The 21,291-nt window shown below is 33.2% G+C and overlaps 1 protein-coding gene across 1 annotated transcript in view; it reads right to left on the bottom strand.

Annotated features, from left to right (window-relative positions):
- Positions 1 to 1,114: 1,114 nt before the first annotated feature.
- Positions 1,115 to 21,291, bottom strand: part of Fit1 (Fermitin 1) — a 30,425-nt gene continuing 10,248 nt past the window's right edge. Inside the window, exons 2-8 of the mRNA XM_088049976.1 lie at positions 13,457 to 13,959; positions 6,873 to 7,072; positions 6,492 to 6,702; positions 2,964 to 3,154; positions 2,619 to 2,856; positions 2,009 to 2,221; positions 1,115 to 1,961 (exon numbers count right to left, since the gene is read on the bottom strand). Of these exons, the coding sequence (XP_087906102.1) occupies positions 1,527 to 1,961; positions 2,009 to 2,221; positions 2,619 to 2,856; positions 2,964 to 3,154; positions 6,492 to 6,702; positions 6,873 to 7,072; positions 13,457 to 13,959 (1,991 nt within the window). The 3' untranslated portion in view covers positions 1,115 to 1,526. The remainder of the gene's footprint in view (positions 1,962 to 2,008; positions 2,222 to 2,618; positions 2,857 to 2,963; positions 3,155 to 6,491; positions 6,703 to 6,872; positions 7,073 to 13,456; positions 13,960 to 21,291) is intronic.

Below are 21,291 nucleotides of genomic sequence, written 5' to 3' on the forward strand. Positions count from 1 at the left end.
CGGAGACTGATTCTAAGGAGCTCGAAATATCGAACGAAGTTAATTCAAATAGTGACGAATCGCAGTCCAAGTCAATGATTGTTGCTCAACTTGAAACTGATATTCCAATCGAGTCTCCAGAAGACATAACTCACGAAAGAGACACAGTGACGTTTGTACAAAATTTGCTTTATGAATTACTAGACAATGTGGTTGACAATAACGCAACATGCAAGCGATATCTTGACAAAAAAGAAGAGATTCCATCCAAACGTGCTAAACATGAAGAAACTTCCTCTGCTGAAAAAAGTGTACCCATCGATGGTCTCGTAGCAAACATTTTAAGACATCCAATGACAGCTCAATGGGAACGATCTGCAATGCAACCATACACTCTACATGTTGTGCCCAACAACTCAAATGAATTCAAAACTGTGGAAAAACTGTTTTTGCTGACTTCTCGAGGAACTCAAATTAAGACTTTAGAACGGGTGCAAAATCCGTACTTATTAGGTCAATACTTACTAAAAAAAGATAAAATGTGCAGGGGATGCAAGACTGTTGAAGAAAAGAGACTGTTTCATGGTACTAGAGAAGATTCCGTGAGCAATATTTGTAAAAGCAATTTTGACTGGCGTCGAAACGGAAGTTCTAGAGGACATAAGTTTGGACAAGGTGTTTCCTTTACGCCGGAAGTATCATATGCGAAACACTATACTCCAGATAACATAATGTTTCTGGTGAAGGTTCTTACGTCTAATGTTACGGAGGGGTCCAGTACTACAGTGGTGCCACCAGATAATTACGATACTACCAGAAACTGGGCCAGTACCGTGTTCGTTAAGTACGAAGATAATGATTTTTTCCCTGAATATGTCATACACTATTAGATATACCTTTAGTTTTTTCTCTTATAACCTCAGTTTCGTCAATAATGTAGGTAGACAATAATAATATGTAACTTATTCAATATTTCTGCAATTTTTTCTTTAAAATCTGCTTATAGAAAAAAATATTGCACGTGACGATAAAGGATCTCGTGAAATTAATAATACGAATGGTCCTTTATTGTCTTGTATGTATAATAGATAATTATATTGACATGATTTTTATAATTAGAGAGTAAAATAATAGGTAAAAACATTAGTAACACTTTATTAATGTTTACTCAATAAAATTTACATACATAAAATATTAATTATTTCAGGCTGTTTCAAAAAGCAGTTTTCCCTCAATTGGGTCTTGAATTATTAAAATCAACCATAAAACTAAGTTACTTTTCTTTTGTGCGACGTTAGACTAGGAAATTAGTAAATTACGACTTTACAAACTGCCTTTCTTAAATATTGCCCGTATCTGTAAAAATATCTATAAAATTTTATGGTTTGTAACAAGCAACAAGGCCATTAATTAGATTCATTGCTCTGAAAATACTGTTTTAACGTCAAAATATTTCTTTTATAACTATCCAACCAATAAGTTGCTAGAACAAAATCTGTTCTAAATCTTTTAGTTTTAATTGACACATTAAATGTATAAGGCACAACTTAAGACCAGCCACCAGTCAGTTTGTGGAAGAGTTCCTCGTTTAAAGTCTGATTTGCATCTTTCGACCTTGTAGATAAGAATATGTAACCACCGATAAATTCGTGGACGACTTTACAATCAGCTGAGAGACAACTGAACACAATGTTGTTTCCTTCAAACTGAATCATCATGTGCTTCACTTCCCAATTAACATTCCACGCCATCATCGTGTTATATCTCCAAGTTTTTTGATGGTCTCCTGTTTGCAAGTCCATTTTCATAATGCGAGTGGGGGCTACACCCAACAACTCTTCTTTTTTGCTCCCCATAAACTTTATTACAAATAAGGTTAAACCGTAGTCCGGTAAAGATTGCCACGCTTTGATGTAGTTCATTTTAGCATCAACCAGAGAAAGGTCTTTCACATTTGCATGAGCCTCCAAAATTCTGTGATTCTAAAAAAAAGTGAATTAGATCAAACAAGACAAAATCATATCCTTACTTTGCCTCGCAACTTCTTCAAGAACCTGGGAGCTAAATAATCGTCCGTCTGGATATCTAAAGAGTTGGGATTAATGGCGGGACCACCTGCTGGTCTTTGCATCTGCAAGAACTCAAGAATTGTTTGTTTTTCCGTTTCGTAACTGCTGTCGGCAAGCGATCGGCCCTTTGAAGCTAGTCGACAACACGCCATCCACGTAGCGTATTGGTTTTCCTAAATCATTAGGTTTAATAGATTATTGCAAGATTGTTGTGAAATACAAGGTGTTTATAAATGTTTCTAGCATCAAGGGTGGCTCTGGAATTCCTGTCGTGCACTACTTTGCCGCCTTGCTTTCATAATGAATATAACTATCTTGACAATTATTTATTTTACTTACGTCAACGACGGTTCAGTTACGGTTTTGTGTCAAAATTTTTTATTTTCAGGTTTCAAACTACAACTAAAACAGCTTTCTTCTCAAAACTTACTTTGATCTATGATTGAGGTTAACTACAAATGTCAGTTGAACAATCTAAACCCACATTTGTAACAAGCGGCAAATTTCTTTGACATTTCATAGCCACCCTTGATGCTAGAAACATTTATAAACACTTTGTATAAAACTTACGTTGTCACATCTTATGTACATTTCGTCCATACCGGACGGACTGGGGACCTCTAATTTTATTCCGTATTTATTCTGACTGATGTTAACGTCTGGTGTGACTTCGCATCCACGTAAATTAACGTCATGGACTGCGTTAGTCCTATGAATCATTTCTTCGCGAGATTTGTACAAATACAGATGGAGATCACGACATGTGAACCAGTATCTCTTGTATGCTTTTAATGTAAACCTTTTTGGTCTGAAAAAAACAATTCGAATAACTTTATTGAAAATCTTAAACTAATTAAAAATGTTTGTCTGAAATTGTTCTATTTATTTATAAGATGTTGCGGAATCCCGACTTACTTTAAAAACCTGAGTTCATCACATAATTCAGGCACTTGTGTGATGTCGTTGGCATAGGAGTTTATGCTTGATCCCTCTAGAGTTGTTTGTAGATCAGTTAATGCGGCATCGATGTCGTCTTCGACTGGCGAAGACACATTTCCATTGTCCATGTTGGGTTGTGGCTGATTCGCCTGCAAGTTTACCTGCAACTGTAAGAAAATATTGTTTATAGAAGCATTTTTATTTAATTAATTTATTTATTACATTAAAAAATTGCCTCTTTTAAATAAAAATTAAATAATTATTGCAGGAGTGTCTGTTGTTTGCAAATAAATTACATTCATAGTATGTAATTTAATTATACAAATGAAATAAAAAATAAATAATACATACATTATCGCAGGTGTGGATCTTTTATGAAAATTAAAATTTAGCCTAATTTTTAAATACAGAAATTATTGTAGGCGTGGATCTTTTGTAAACCTAAAAATGAGCTAATTTTAAAATTAAAAACAGAAGTGTTTCATTCAATCACTTGGCATTGTGTGATAAAAGCACTTTCGCTTCGTATTGGTTTTTCCTAATTCGACAATAAAAAACGCTTTAAAATAAAGATTTGTCATTTTCTTTTGACAGATTTTGTCATCTTTTTATAACTAGTGGCAAAAAGTAATACAATAGCTGATGAACACAATTTGAACACAATCAGATCTTTACGAGTAAAAGATGGCTCTGGAATTCCTGTCATTCATTACTTTGCCGCTTTGTTTTCATAGTGAATATAACTATCCTGAAAATGATTTATAATGTCACTTGCGCCAACGACGTTTCAGTTACGGTTTTGTGTCCAAGTTTATGATTTTTAGGTTTCAAACCACAACTAGAAGAGTTTTTTTTCAAAACTTACTTTGGTCCATGATTGAGGTTAACTACAAATGTCAGTTAAAAAATCTAAACTCACATTTGTAGTAAGCGGCAAATTTCTTTGACATTTCATTGATGTTAGAAACATTTATAAACACCCTTGTATCATGTTAGCCACAAAATTTTTGTTTACGGTACGCCATGAAAGAGAGAGAGACAAACATAGAAGTCATGTCGGAGTGAAATTTTGTTTTTGATATAACCTCAATTTTTTGATGAAAAAGTGCAAATAAGAGAAAATATATCGTGTGTCTCTCCAGAATCAATAATGTATTGAGAACTAATTGAAATTAAATCAAATGACAAATGTCAAACTGCTGTCAAATTTTTTCTCGACTTACGAAAATTTTGTCAAAGCCTACCCTAAATAAAAATTTTGTGGATCACACGTTAATATTAGAACTCATTACGATCGATCTACTCATTAAATTCGAAAGTACAGCAGTCCTTATCAATTTTTTTTGGTAACAGTTGGCAGCAAAAGCGTTTGACCTTGACGCAAATGTTTCATGCGTTTTACAAGCTAATCGTTCTGTCAATTTTCGAAAATTTACACAGGAAAGTAGATTTATAGCAATAAGCTCCAGTTTACGATTTAATACTTAAATCCTCTCAGATCTGTATCAAAACTCCAAATTTTGACGACTTATAACCTGGAAGTTAGCAAAGTAAATGGCATGTGAATCTGTCACAAATACGTCAATGTCAAAAATTACTGCCAATAGCATATTATCAAATTTATTAATAGGAAGCAGCTACCAACTTATGTTTGTAATAAAGTGATCAATCGATCGTAGTTCTTCATCAGCGTTTTTATTTAAAGTGCAGCTCATTCTCATCAGTCCACTGTCCTGTGTAAATTTTCGAAAATTTTTGGGTGTAAATCAAGCTTTCAATTTTTTAGGGAGAAAATTAGGGGAAAATTGAATGTAGCGATTTTTTAAGGTTACACGTTGTCAAAGTTTAGTGTATTAATCAATAACTAATTAAAAATTTGCTGCAAAAGAATGATTTTAATAGAGATTTAACAAGTTTTGTCAATGTTGTGAAAGATGATTAGCTTCTACGCGTGCCACAGTTGCGTCAAGGTCAAACGCTTTTTCTGCCAATTGTTACCAATAAAAATCGCTGAGGGCTGCTGCCAAGTTAACTTTTTAATGAGCTCTGCTGGTATAGTATATCCGGTGAGAGATTGTGAGATTTCGACAGTTGACATATGGCATATTATGCTAGAAAATACACTAAAAACACTAAATTCCTACGCGAAATGGGTTGACAGGGTTGACAGTAAGTGGAGTTATTTTGTTATTTTAAATTTCGCGCGTATAGTACACTTTTTATTGCGTAAATTTAGTGACTTTTCTGTCATTCAAACTCTGACATGAAATTAGAAAGCTTAAAAATATGATTTTTCTGGTTAATATTTGGCATGTTTGGTAAAAAACAAGCTTGTAATGCTTGTGCCCTCGTTTAATATGGATTTCGTGAATTTAGCTATTGTCAATACTCCCAACCCACAAACCTTAAAAAATTAAAACTGTAGCAGTACATTTGATAGGAGCTTACAATCCTCTGAGGTTGTAACAACTGTAGTTCTGTCATTTTTATATAAAAAGTTGACGTTGGTTGGTACGAATATTCTATAATTTTGTGTTGATTTCTTTAAAATTCTCACTAAAGTATTACTTTATTACTCCTTGTTGTATAATAACAATTCGAGAGAACTGTATCTCAATTTTTATACCTATACCGTCCCTGAAGACCTTGTTATGGAATCTTCTTTTGCTAAATTAACGAAGGAAAAAATTACGAACAACAAACCAGAAGTTGCAGATATTTCCAAAATGGCGACAACTGAGGTGCCTGAACTATCTAAATACAACTCTTTATTACTTCAAACAATTCTACGTGAACCAACCACCGCGAAATGGAATGGACAGAGATATCGTCCGTATGAATTACGTAATATCAAAAAATCTTCATCCGAGTATAAACGAGTTAAGAACTTATTTAAAAGATCAGCTCAGGATTTATGTATTTGTAAAATTCGACGAGTAGAAAACCCGTTCCTCTTAGGGCAGTATTTGTTAAAAAAAGAAATGATGATTTCCAAAGATAGAGCCATTCGAGAACGGTTACTTTTTCATGCTACTACAAATGCCAACGTTGATGGAATATGTTCAACGAATTTTGATTGGCGGCGAAATGGACAAGCACGGGGCCATAAATACGGTCATGGAGTCTGCTTTAGCCCCAATGTTTCTTATGCCAGTCAGTTTGGACATCGTGTTATGATTCTAGCAAGGGTTTTGGTAGCAAGAACTGTTATTGGAAACTCAGAGACAGTGGTACCACCGGGGGATTTCGACACGACTCGTAACAGAAAGCGAACCGTCTTGGTGAAATATGAAGATTCCGACTATTATCCAGAATACGTGATTTATTATTATAAGAAGAAAAGATTTCCACTAGTAGAAAAATTCTACTACCATAATCTTAATAATATTATATTATAACTAATTGTTTTTAGAATTACTTGTTTCCTTTTTCATGTTGTGTTTGAATTAAGTTTTGAGTTATTTTGTAAATCTAGAAATAAATATAAATTGTTTTAATAAATACCTGCAAAGCGGCGAACATCAACATTTCTTCTTCGGTACAATCAATTTCTTCATTAAGCAGTTGCCACCTGGCTTGCTCATAGATTTGATTGATTCGAACTGCATCGTATTTCGGATTCAGGTCATAAAAAACGTAAAATTTAAACCTCAAGCAGAGAGTGTCAAATTCTCGGACGCCTTGTTCCATTATGGACAATGAAGAATCTAACCAACTGGAAAAAAACAATCGATTTTAGATCGTGATCGTTTTACAAAATAACAGTTAAATTATGAAAATTATTAAAATGATAAATTAAATCTTCGGATATTTTTATTAAATTAAATTTCGACAGTTGGCCACATTGACTCACAGAGTATTATTGGTTGCATATTTTATACTCACCCAACATTCATGCGCGCTTTCTCGACCAATGATTTGGGCCGAACCATGTGCTTTCGGGCTTCGGGGCTCGGAGCTGGAGGACTTTGGGCAAGGATACTGTCGTAGCTTCCATTCAATTGTTCAGAGCTTATACTATTTGAAACATTTGGGGAAAAACCGTTGGTATCAGCGCTGAACCCTTGCCGTCCCCACGTTCCCGTCTAAAACCAAACAAATTATTTAAATATATGTACATATGGGCAAATAAACGTCAAGATAAAATTATCTCTACGCAAATAAACATTTATTGCCTTCTAAGGCATTTACGCACTACTAAGAAAGCTACATGTTAAAAAAAGAAGTGATAATAAGAGTGAAATTGTGTTGCTTCTAGGATATTTATGTTGATGAAGACATAGAATTCTCTATACAAATATTCTTCAGAAGTTACTAGTCGGTCGCTCATTATACAGGTGTCCCAAAACAGGCGTGCCAAATTATTATCACGTTGGTGGCGAAGGTTCTAAAAACCCGAGAAAAGTGTTAAAAAATTCTATCTGTTGTAGTTTTTAAGATACAGGGTTCCAAAGAGACACATTTGAACACTTTTATTTTTATGTTTGAAATCATTATAAGTATTAGAGCTCCTGCATTGGGTTCTGTTAACACCTTTGACTGATATAAGATGCTTTTGAGCGTAATTTATTACATTGTTTCTTGTATTTTCAGAAGATTTACGTGTCGATTTCACCTGAAAAATCATTTGACAACATTGCTTTTCCACCCCACGTCATAACCATAACAATCAAAATTTTCATTGTTAGTGGAAGTCAATGTTGTGTATGTCAAAAAGAGCTGTCAATGTTTTCCTTCTCTAAAATTTGAGGTATTTGCTGTTCTAAAATCGAAAAGGAAAGTGCTTTGGCATGAGCGATTTGTGTCTGAATTTGGCAGAGGTAAATGCGATAACATGAAGCCCTGACTGGTCTTATGTAGCCCTTTAAAATCTAGTTTTGTTCTGAGTGGTGGCAATCCTGAGTTCATAGTGAAATGGCATCTATATGAACATTTTACGGACATTTTGCTCTCATGAAACTATTTCATCGTGGATCGGAATCTTTGGTGTTTTCCAGCATTTCTAGTAAAATTTCAATATTTATTTATTCATCTTCTTTGGCATTATTATTATATCACTCCACTCAGTATTACTGTGCATTGTTTGTTCGTCAGTGAATGTATTTCTTGTTTTACATTGATAATAAAAGTTTTCATTGCTGAAAATTGTTAAGCTTTCGAAACAAAGCGTAATAAAACAAGAAATACTTGTTGTTAGTCTTTGAGAATTACCTCTACCATTTTAAAAATAGTTTCTTTTGAGATTTATTATGTAAAAATGCATTAAAAAGAACATTTAATTTTAGAAGGTTTAAATAAAGCAAATGTTCAAAGTTCCGACCATTGGCTTGAAGACACCTATTCACCCTTCTAATTTTATTTAACTGAACATCTTCTAACATCTCGGGCGTTACTGCATCAGCAGCCATTGTGATTCTTTCCAAGAGTTCTTCTCTGCTTTCTGGCACAGTGGCATAAACCATTTATTTCGCATGTCCCCAAAAGAAAAAATCCAATGGATTGAGATCCGGCGATCGCGCCGGCCAATCCAAACAGGACCAGTTCGGCCGATCCATTTTTGAAAAAAAATTGTATTTAGTCATTCACGCACTGAACCAGCATGGTGAGTTGGTGCACCGTCCAATTGGAACCACATTTGGCGCAAAATATCTAGAGGTAAATCATCGAAAAAAAGTTGGAGATTGTTATTTAGGAATTCTAAAAAAATTTGATGATTTAGTCGATTTGGAAGAATGAAAGGACCGACCAAGCGGTTTCCTAAAATTCCGGCTCACATATTAACTGAAAACTTCTGCTGGTGTTTACTTGGTCTAAACACATGAGGGTTTTCAATGGACCAGTAATGATGATTATGATAATTGAAAACTCCTCGCGTAAATGTTGCTTCATCAGTCCATAACAGATTACGTACACTAAGGCCCGAATTCATAGTCGTTGCTTAAGCAATTGCTTGATCAACACGACGTTATTGATTCATAATCGCCAAACAAGTAGTTCATATTTGAAAAAACTTAATGAAGTAAATCTTATTTGGAGAGAAACTTATTATGTTTCATAGTCGTGTCTTAAGTTAAATGAATAAGTTTCCAAGCACATACGGTTTCATAGTCACAACTTGAGCATTTGTTTTTAACTTATTTTACAAATAAGTCCCATAGGTGGACTTAAAAATTTCTTATTCTTTTTGTAAAAACAGAATGTATCAAAAATGGCACATCAACAGTGTACCATCTGATCATGCAGACAACTCTGAATACCAGAAAAATATTAAAAAAATTCTTTTCCTTTTAATTTTTGGTCTATTGTTCTTCGAAATCAATTAACTTAAAACTTTTCAGTCGATTGTATTTATAGTTATGTTGAATCGTGCACATTGTCGCAAGTTGTATTATATTAAATTTTTTGTAAATTTACAACGGCTACATTAAAATACAAGTAATTCTTTTGGTTATAATGTCTTATAAAATTATGAAAATTAAAAACTCAAACATGTATCAGTCCTTAACATTTTAGATTTCGTATTGTAGAGCATGTTGATGCTATAGTACCATCCACTCTCGATAATTCGATTTTCCGATTATTCGAAATAAACGCTTGGCCCCTTCTATAATTCGAACAAATCATGTGAATTTATTACTCGATAAAACAATTTTTTTTGGAAACGAGAAGAATTAATTGATAATTCGAACAGATACTTTACTTCTTTCTTTATAATTCGAATTTTTCCAAAAGGTTTAAAAAAATTCTTGTTGTTTTTTGTCATGATTATTCAGCAAAACATTTTAATTATTGTTATATGTTTATATTTAAATTTTATTTTTCTTATTCGACCAAAATTTTGTAGAAAAATGATTTAAAAAAAAAAACAAAACTTGCTAAATCAAACTACTCAGTAATTCGAATTATCGACAGTCGACTGTAATTATTGCAGGCAAAAATGTATACCAAAGTAGTCAGAAGATTATATTGTATGTTATACATTGTATAATTATTATTTACCATTTTATTAGCTTTAGAGATCCCAAAAAACAGCGTTTTACAAAATGCATTGATAAGTTTTTTGCAAGTATCATAATGATTACATTTTCAAGTTCTCTGGTTCAGGGATAAGTTTATCAACTACTCCTAAAATTTTGTAAAATGGCATTTCTTTTTTTGGGTAAAACTGAAGAAAGTGAATATTAACGGAGAGCCTATACTCGAATTTCTGAAAGGACAACGCAAAATAGGCTTAGATTTCAATATGACAAGGCGATTTCCCTTCAGGAATCACTGCACAATTCTCCGGTAAAATTTTATAAACCAAATTATTTCACGTCAATATACAAAACGTCTTCTTATGTCGCGACTTATTCAAGAAAAACTTATTTCAAACAAGAAATAAGAAACAAGCATTTCTTAATCAAGTCATACTTATATTGCAACTATGGAACAGTACTTCGAATAAGACAGATTTATTCAATAACTTCGACTCAAGCAATGACTTGAGAACTGACTATGAATACGGGTCTATATTCAGGATTTTGATTCTGCTGATCCATTACCCAGTTGCAAGAATTCAACCTTCGACTATAATCGTCAGGTTCCAGAGCTTGAACTCGTGTATAAGGGTGCAATTTCTCGAACCTCCTGCTAAGCTAGAATTGACTTCTAGTTCTCGAGCAATTTGGCGAATGCTTTTATTTGAAAATTCTTTAACCTGATCAAGAACAACTTCTTCAAGTTGAGGGGTTCTTGTGGTTCTTGGTCTCCCACTATCATGATTTTCTCCCAAATCGATTAGTCCAGTCAACAAAGACAATGAAATCGAAATAATTCCAAAAGTTGTGAAATTTTCGTCAAATGTGTATTAAGTAAGAAGAATGATAAATCTCAATTTGGAGCATCGTAGGAGGTCCGGAAGTTACTTAAAAAAATTGAAACGCGTTATTTTCTATAACTATGCGAACACAATTACAAAAGTCTTGCAAACTTAATACAATGAAAAACAGTATTGTTTGTATCTTGTATTAAATTTGCAGCTATTTTTGACATCCGGAACTTGATGATTTAGTAAAAATTAATGTTTCTATTAATAACTCAGAGAAAAAAATTGCAAAAGTTTTGCAAATTTGTTAAATTGTGCTTAAAGTGGCTTTGGATATTGACGTAAATTTGCAGCATTGCAGAATGTACGGAACATATTGCAATTCTATTTGACAATTCGATATTAACAATTTTCGATCGAAATAGCCGAACAAAATTCCAAAAGTTTTGCTAACAAGTTGCAAATGACGAGAATTCAATTCAAACACATTCTTAAATTTGCAGCTTCCTATGAGCTCCGGAACATTGTTATATCACAATAAACATTAAATTTTTGACGAATTTAAAAGCGATGTCGCTCGTTACGAGAGTGCCATAAAAACAACAATACATATTTACTCACCTCAATAACATAAATTACCTATTTCAATTTTTCGTTTCTTTCGCCCAATAATGGGTGGTTTTTTTCTTTTGTATTTCTGAATAAGCTAAAGTTTGATAACAACCAATCGTTCAGATAAAATGCTTACAAACCAGTTTTTTTGCTCTCGCTTTACTTTTTAACAATTGATAAAGAGAAAAAACGCGAAAGTCATCAATTGTAGGGTCTCAGAAACCGATAATCTCATTAATTACTTGAAACTCATCATGAGTGACTGGGAAATTAACTGTTTTGTGTGCGGAAAAACTTTAAATTATCAATATGATTACGTAAAACAAAAAGGTTTAAGGTCCTTGGTAGAGTGTAGTGAATTAAGAAAAGACGGAAAGGCATCCGTATTAAAGACATTACGTGGTCATCAAACATGTCGCAAAATTTACACAAACAAAAAAACATCTGAGAATGTTTATTCCTTTGTTCTATTTTAATGTACGTTTGCCTGAGTTGAGTTTAGAATTTATTGTTAATTTCTTCTTCTTCTTTCTAGTTATGTTGTTTAATGTGATATTAAAGGAATTTTTCACTACTATCTCAATTTTTTTAATTTGGTAAATTTAAGAATAAAACAAAAAAGTTAACGTACATTATATTATCACAGAGCTTTCAGAATAAAAAAAATTAAAATTTGTTTTTTCTGCTCTATAATAATATTACTGTATTTTAACAAATTTAAGAAACTATTAAATAATCCTTTCCAAATTCTACAAAGAAAAACATCGCCTAAACAGCAAACTCAAACACTCTTAATTTCCATAAGGTAATGTGAGAGCACAAAAAAAGTGTTTTAGCAGTGGAGCATTTTATCCGAATCATTCTTGTTTTCCAAGTTTAGCTTAGTAGACAAAATATAGTTTTCCTTGTTGCACTCTCGTAACGAGCGACATCGCTTTTAAATTCGTCAAAAATTTAATGTTTATTGTGATATAACAATGTTCCGGAGCTCATAGGAAGCTGCAAATTTAAGAATGTGTTTGTAATTGAATTCTCCTCATTTGCAACTTGTTAGCAAAACTTTTGGAATTTTGTTCGGCTATTTCGATCGAAAATTGTTAATATCGAATTGTCAAATAGAATTGCAATATGTTCCGTACATTCTGCAATGCTGCAAATTTACGTCAATATCCAAAGCCACTTTAAGCACAATTTAACAAATTTGCAAAACTTTTGCAATTTTTTTCTCTGAGTTATTAATAGAAACATTAATTTTTACTAAATCATCAAGTTCCGGATGTCAAAAATAGCTGCAAATTTAATACAAGATACAAACAATACTGTTTTTCATTGTATTAAGTTTGCAAGACTTTTGTAATTTTGTTCACATAGTTAAAGAAAATAACGCGTTTCAATTTTTTTAAGTAACTTCCGGACCTCCTACGATGCTGCAAATTGAAATTTATCATTCTTCTTACTTAATACACATTTGACGAAAATTTCAAAATTTTTGGAATTTTGTTTATTTTTCACGTATACCCGATGTTCTTGTTGACTGGCCTAGATGTCTAATACTATAAATTCATTTTGAAATGCTTCAAAATTTGGCTTTTGACTTTTTAAATGTCGAATTTTGCTCCTTCATTGTTCCTTCTAATTTCTATGGATACAATATTCTTATGTATCATGTTGCCAAATTTACTCCTAGAAAACTCTAAATATGAGAATAATTTTTTTGAAATATTTTTCTCGAGCTGCTGGGACCTTAATTGACAACGTACCGACACTTTGGCACGCCTGTTTTGAGACACCCTGTAGAATACGGAAATTCTGACTACTGTGTCATTTTTTTAGCGGTGAAACAAATGATTACCATTTCAATATGAACACATGAGACTTGAATATAGTAAACCAACGGTTTTTAAAACGGCGAGGCAATTATGCAATGCAGATGTTAGCTGTGTTCGAATTCGCTCTTGCAGAATGGCATCTCGAGTGCCCTCAGTAAACATTCTTAATGAGCTAAAATCTGCACTGTTTACTCAAGTGCTCAAGCAGTTAAGATACTTACATTTCCCACCGGACTGCTCACTGGCGTTGAAGATGGTGGCGGTTTCGAAGGTGTAACTGGTGCGCACATGAACCCACTTTTGTCCAGACTTCCAGTACTACCATCAGGACTACTGTTGGCAATAAAAGTGTTGGTATCTGGCGGCACATGATGTCCATTTCTTGCATTTCCATTTTCAACTTTTTTCTTTGGCATGGAATTGTAATTCTGTTTTAAATGATAAGGTTCGAGAGGTTTGCACAATGATAGCTCTTCCGGGTGCCTGATACCAAGGTCTTTACACAAGTGGATAACCGCGGAAAACGTTTTAACCGAAAAATCCACTTTCATGTCCAAATAACGTAAATCGGGTAATTGTACCCGCAAGTTTTTGTGCATTGGGGTGAAGTGTAATAATGCGTCGGCTTGAACACCACATTGGTCCAGTGTAGATCGTGTCCTTGTCAACCAAATGTTTTTGCTGGGCCACCACAGGGCATGGTCCGACCAGTCCATTGATATTTCTGGAAAAAATCGACCATTAGAAGTGACCATGAAAAATCAGTAATTATGCCAATGCAGTGATAAAACAGCGATGTTTTTGCGCAGACAGCCGAGCTAATTGAGGCTTATGTTGCCATAATTGAGCATAATCAAGTTCATTTTACGCCTAAGCGTATGCGTATACATTTCCTTCATATTGTTTACGTTCGATTTTACGCGTATGTGTATAATCAAACTGATAAGTGATAAATTAATTCATAACACGCCTTTATAATAAATCTGGGACTTTTACATCGATTTTTAATACATATATTTTATTTTCGATGTATCATTAAAAATCGATGATTGCGGTTTCAATGTATGTATTTTATTTTACAACTTTGTTTTTGGTGATATTTCGTTTGGTTGGTTGTCAACGTATAATTTTAGAATTTTGTTTATTCTTATAGGCGTATCGCATAAAACTTGCATCAGCGCCCTCAAGCGGCGGCTCTGGCATTTTTATTAGTAGGTAAATATTTCATTAATTACCATTGCAATAATGCATATTATTCTGTTTTGAATATGAAAAGGCACATTTCTTGTGTATATTTTTCATCCGGTACATCGAACAATACTTAACCGATACTCGCTTGCTTCCATGAGGAGTAAAAGCGAGCAAATACTTAACTTTAATAAGTAAACGCGCGTCATAAATTTGCTAGTTTCATTACCAAATATGAGACTCAAATCGTTCCAAAAGCAAATTATTTACAATTCCAGTAAATTTTAAATAACATAATAGTTATATTATTGTGGTTTAGAAATCTATTTGCTACGGCTGTAAAAAAAGATAGAAAATGTCATACAAACCAGAAAACCGATAAAAGATTTAGTTTTGTACCCAAAACAAAACCACCAATAGTGTCGCTGACTGGAATTCTTTTAAAAGTAACATTTTTGGATTTCAGAAATGACTTTAGCTTTTTAATATCTTTGAAATTACTGACCCCAGTGTTAAATAACCTAAAAAAATATTTTTTTAATAATATCTCAAAGTCCAGGCCTGATGGATCAAAACAGACTTCAGATTCAAAATTAAAAGACAATTTTTTCTATTTCGCGTTCATAATGAAGATATTTCGATACGCGTTTAAGCGTATTTCGGTAATGAACCAATCCCGTGCCAATATTTCCAGGAACATATATTTTTCTTAGGTTTGCAGCAGACAAACCGTCAACCTGCTGTCAACGTTGACAATTTAGATTTTGGTTTTGATAAACCATGATAAATCGATCAATACATCATTATTTCTTGTTGTACTTGGCTTTAATAATTCATCGGAGAAAAACTCTTTGGATGCAAGAGAACCATCATGATCATGATCAACATCTTCGCTCTCTTGGCTCCCTTGCGCTCCGGTAACCTCAAAACGTCACACCTGTCAAACTGACTGAAATTGGATTTGGCTACTTCGATTTTTTTTCCCGAACATTTTGCAAATGCCAACTACCCTAAAATTCCCTAGATTTCAAAATCAAGTTTTATCGTTTAAAATTAGGCGAAATAGAAAAAATAGCGTATGATACTTGTTCATACTGCATTTTGCCGCACTTACTACTTTATGACACTCCTCGCTGTGCTCGTCGTGTCCTAAAAACGTGCGTGCGGCAAAATGTTCATTATGAAACGCGTTTCATAATATACTATTACGTTGAAAATGACTTCCCACTTCTCCAATTAACTAGTGTAATCACAAATCAAAGCAAAAAATAAGCCTATTTTCAAGTTTCATGTCTACTTAAGTAACACCAACAACGTTTACAGGAGAGATCTTCCATTTAAAATACTCCACGAATAATGTGAAATTTTTGATGCACAGTGTACAACAAAAATTCTGCAGGACAATGCAATTTTACTAATTTTAGGCCCCGAAAGTAACGCGACAACGCGGGAAACGCTTTGTTTTACTTCAATATTTGCAATCACTTGGCGGTAGGCGGCGCTGCAGTCAAATGTGCGATATCCCTTCTCGAATTTGTTATTTTTTTATATTATTTTTTATATTTTTTATATTATTTTGTTGCTTTATTAGGAATTTTATTAATTTTTGTTTTTCACAATAAACTAAGCTATATTAAGTTTTTTGTATTGGAGATCGATGTAATTGTGCTCTTGTTGAAATTGAGTTCAATATCGTTTTTTTTACTCGATGTTCCCAGATTTACTTAATAATAATAGTTGCGTTTACAAAATATTTATTCCAAGCACCTTTACGTGACCATTCTGTCTTTTATTGCTGGCCCGCTTATAGTAAAAATCTTGGCAATCAAACGTAACTCGTAATTTTAGCTCTCGAGGTAAACAACACCAGGTAGCTACTTCAAACAAAAGTTAAAATTATTTTTACAGTTGCGTTAATGTAAATATCGTCATGTCGCCACACGATTCACGGCGGCTTGTTAGGCTACCGTTTGAAGATGGCCTGTCCCCATTTTCTTGCAGAAATATTCAATATGTCAGCCATTACAAATTGCCGGAAAACGCTTTTACTGCTTCGACCTATATCAAGAAAAAGCGAGCGTCTGTTGTGGGGTCTTTTATAGGTCAATTAAATAAAAGTCGGGCGCAAATAACTGAACGATCAATTCATTTCGTTTATGACAGTGTCATGTTCCACATTTAATGCGATCGTTTATAAGAAGTGATGTGGCAAGTGGATTAGAAAAAGAGCGACAATTGGAATTGTAAAAATGTATTGATAAATATTATGGAGATGTAGGTCCATAAATGTTAGTCAAGGCTGTTAAACATGTGAAAATTAAGAATATTATGCGCAAAACGATGTTTACCAGTTATATAACAAACAGGAAAGTTAATTTTTGAAACGACGTACATCCTATTGTTGTTACACAACAAAGAATAGAACAGATTGCATACGGAAATCCATATATCATGTGAGCCACAAAATTTTTGTTTAGGGTAGGCCATGAAAGAGAGACAAACATAGAAGTCATGTCGGAGTGAAATTTTGTTTTTGATATAACCTCAATTTTTTGATAAAAATATGTAACATAACGAGGTGCAAATAAGAGAAAATGTATCGTTTGTCTCTCCAGAATCAAAAATGTATTGAAAACTAATTGAAATTAAATCAAATGTCAAACTACTGTCAAATTTTTTCTCGACTTACGTAAATTTTGTCAAAGCCTACTCTAAATAAAAATTTTGTGGATCACACGTTATTATCATTAAGATTTATATATAGAAAGCACCCGAAAAAGTTATTAACATTTCTCTACCAATTTTATGCATGTAATCAATAATTGCTTATGAAGATTCATCAAAAGTGAATTGCCTCGGTACGAAATAACAGAAGAAAATATTCAGTCTTTGCTCGGATTTACATAAATGGCTTTGATTGGTGTTGTAAATTAAATAACTCATGAACCACGTTAACGTCAAAGGTGATTATGGATGAAAACCACTGTGATTCCGGGGCCGCTATAGACTCCCCCATGCCCCCATCACCCGCACATTAGCAACCCACAAAACATCTGCATATAATGCCACAATAACCGCCCATGTTCCTATTGACAATTTCACAAACGTACTTACAACTTTTTCTAGTAAATCACAATGTACGTCGCATTTTATGTAAATTTCCGCTGGTTATGTTTATCTCTTTAGCTGATTATTACATTGTCACGTAGTCGATTTTTAACAAACGCAATGATAACAATGCATAAATTGCAGCATCCGTTCTATTAATACTTATAGTTGATGATAAGTATGCAAAAAGAGGATAAGGATAATAAAAGCCGGTGACTGGACCTCGGCTGGTTTATTTTCGGTTACTACTTTTAATTAGCTGCCGTAAAAATAAACAGGTAAAGGTAACTTCCGTCAAATAATACAGAAATATAGACTTAAAAATAACGTTAAAATTGTTTTTGACAAATCAACATAAATTTCCGTTTTTTGAATGTCATGAAGGAAGTTGAGGTTGCGTATATGGTTAAATAATCTTAGTGGATATCGCCGGATATCCGTGGAAGTAAGGTACACAATACATTTATTATCTGATTCATCCAGTGACGCCAGAAGGCGTCAGACTACAACGTCGAGAGAATACGTGAATCATTTGTAAAAAAGTTTCTCTAGTTATGTCACTGTGCCAAAATTATATGATAAAAGTATAATATTAATCAGCATGAGAGTTTAGCCACAGGGTACACCTTATTTAGGGAATGAAACGCAGTCGATTTGAACTTTAAAATTGTACATAACACTGACCTAATATAGAAGAAGATATCATCTTGACACTGTTATGTAACAAGCAGGATATATCTATTCTGTCTATGGGTTTAACAATGCATAGGTTTGTTTGATATCGAGCAAGGTGTGTATTTACGGACTAGTGCTTTTTGTTATTTAATCTTCCTGTGCTGCCGGACTCCATCATGTTTACATTTGTTAAAAATAGTTCATGTTCATTTTTGATTAGTGTAAATAAATAAAAGTTAATGTGCTTATTTTGTAATGGAATTTTAAGCTGCTGTAAAATATGACAGGTACAATGAAATTAAGACATCTGTTATTTTTGCAGAGCGGAAAATTATACAGGGTGATTTCGAAATAGAGGCGGGAAAAAATCCATTGTAGCTTATTCTAAATGAAGTTGGCAGGTTTCGTTTTTTAAATTACTGTCTCATTTTTAAGCAAAAAAATAAAAGAATTGATTCCAATTTTCATGCTACGCCAATGATTACTAAGGTTACTATGCGTAGGTACATTACACTGGTCAACAGTAATTTTGTTGCCCTTGATGTAAGAGTGGTTTCGAATACTTCTATGCCGACAATTCACGAAACTATGAATGGTTTTGGAAAATTGGCTCTGATTTTTTTTTCAATCTTGATTTTTATATTGTACTAAAAATCTGTAAAATTGAAAAAGAAATAGCAAGTATATTCTCAAATATCTTTTTTTTTTGGAAATTATTACAAATTGTTTCGTTTGAATGGTTAATTAATGTACATAGAAATTGAAAAAAAAAAATATAAAACTTATGTTAAACTTTAATAAAACGCATTTTATAAGCGCGCTTTTTATATTTTTTATGCCCTTATTTACTGAAAATCTTGAAGCATTCCAACTTTTGTTGGGCACGTGTTGGTCACAAAAGCGAATTTTAACTTGATAAACTCTTTATTATAATTCGTGTTCTGAAGAGCCGACTCAAAATCTAAATTATTAAAAATATAAAATACGCCAAAATCATAAAAACCAGAGCCAATTCAGTACTTTTAAGAATACATTCGAGAACTATGGTCTTGAAAACATAGAAATCCGCAGAGATATTCAAAATGCTCTGCGTTGTTGTTAAGGTTATTTTGTGCCTATCAGTGGCGCCGAGTAGGGTCAGGATTTTGGAATTTTTACCTTTACCTTAAAATTAATAAAAATCACCGACAACGTCTTCTACATATTTCCGTAAAGCCGTGATTTTTTTATAATACCTTCATTATTAATTAATTATGCACCGAATGCACTTACTTTTATTTAAGATGTTAAATACACACCTCGTTTTGTTTTTCAAAACATAAAACATGCTTTTTCTTGTTGAATTAGGATTTGCGACAGATGAACAAGTACAAAATAAAGTGAATGTTTACTTCCGCAAATCACAATGGTAATACATCGCTTTCGAGACGGTCGGCGATAAAATTTTTTAGCCAAAGTCTGCATATTTTATTGTAAAGACATACATATAATTATCGAATTTATATCTATGCACAACCATGAGCTTTGATAATGGGACAATGTAGCCAATAAAAATTGGAGGTTTTTTTATTTTAACCATAGTTTGAAGCACCCCGGTGTAGCGTAAATTAGTTTTCCTACGACCCCATATGAAAGTGACATTTTCCACACGGTTAAATGACTCGGAAAGTTGATGTTTTCGTACATCCATTTCCGAAAGTAAAAGTCACTAGTGTGATATGAATATATCCGCACAGACCTGTCAAAATTGACAGTTATTTTCAAATACAAATGTAACTCCTGAATTTTTCTCTCAAATATCTAGACGATTCACTGTAAAACAACATGCATAATGGTAAAAATGAATTGGTTAGGTCCTTTTTGACAAACCAGTTTTGACAGGTCTGTTCGGATATATTATTCATATCACACTAGTGACTTTTACTTTCGGAAATGGATGTACAAAAACATGAACCATCTAAATATGTGGAATACGTCACTTTTTTATGAGGTTGTAGAAAAATGGCATTTAGAATAGATAAGAAATGAACTATTGTCGAAACTTATGGTTTCTTAGTGATGATGAAAGGTCGTAGGAAAAATAGTGTTCATAACTCGTCGGAAAGTGTCTTTCTTGCACTCGTGTAAAATCTGCACTCGGCTGGCGCCTCGTGCATCTACTTTTACACTCGTGCGAAATTAGTCACTTTCCCTACTTGTTATGTAAATATCTATAACGCACAAGAGTTGTATTAAACTTTTTGGCCGAAAAACTTTCAATTTAAATAATTGGATTTTTCAAAATTTATGAGAACTGTCACATCTGACATTTTTAAATTTCGTCATCTGTCAATTCTGTCAATTCTGTAGTTGGTGCAAAAAAAGTACACAAGATGGCGCTGTATAATAAATGTTTTAATATGACTTTAAAAATAGAAATATTGTCTTAATTGAGACAATAATTTAGGTAGATATTACTTTGGTGATCAATCTGCATTATGGTAAAGTGATTTTAATTTATAAACGCATCTGAAGAGCAGACGATTTGGGCAATTTTTACCGCACGGCGGGTGTAAACAACCAGGGCGCTTGTAAATATAAAGTTTCCGAAGATGTCATTTGAATGTTAATTTGACGTTTACAGTCATGATGCCAAAGACATTTTAACAATCCTATAAGCGTATTTTCATTTTATAAATGTACAGTCAACAATGTAGATGCAGTCTAGTTTTTCTTGTGGAATTTTAAAAATAACAAGACACTAATGTAGAAGTTGTTATTCATTCTGTCACCTAGTTAAATACCAGTAGGTACATTAGCATGTGTGACACTATTTAATGATAACGTAGTAAACATAAATAATGATTCAACACTAGAGACTGCGATGTGGCGTAGAATGACATATTACTGTCTCGACTATGCACCTAAAACTATACAGGGTCCGCCAACACTTGTGTCCACCTCTAAAATCGTTTTTAATTTTAAAGATAAAATTCTAGAAATTTACGTACGCTCATAGTTGACAAAGCTCTAGAAGCTGACGCAAAAATTTGTTTTTTTATCACGGTTTGGTTGGCGTCGCCACGCTTAAGAAGTATAATTTTTG

This window comes from Gnatocerus cornutus, chromosome 1 (assembly GCF_029298725.1).
Source record: "Gnatocerus cornutus isolate USDA-ARS CGAHR chromosome 1, icGnaCorn1.1, whole genome shotgun sequence".
Lineage (NCBI taxonomy): Eukaryota > Metazoa > Arthropoda > Insecta > Coleoptera > Tenebrionidae > Gnatocerus > Gnatocerus cornutus.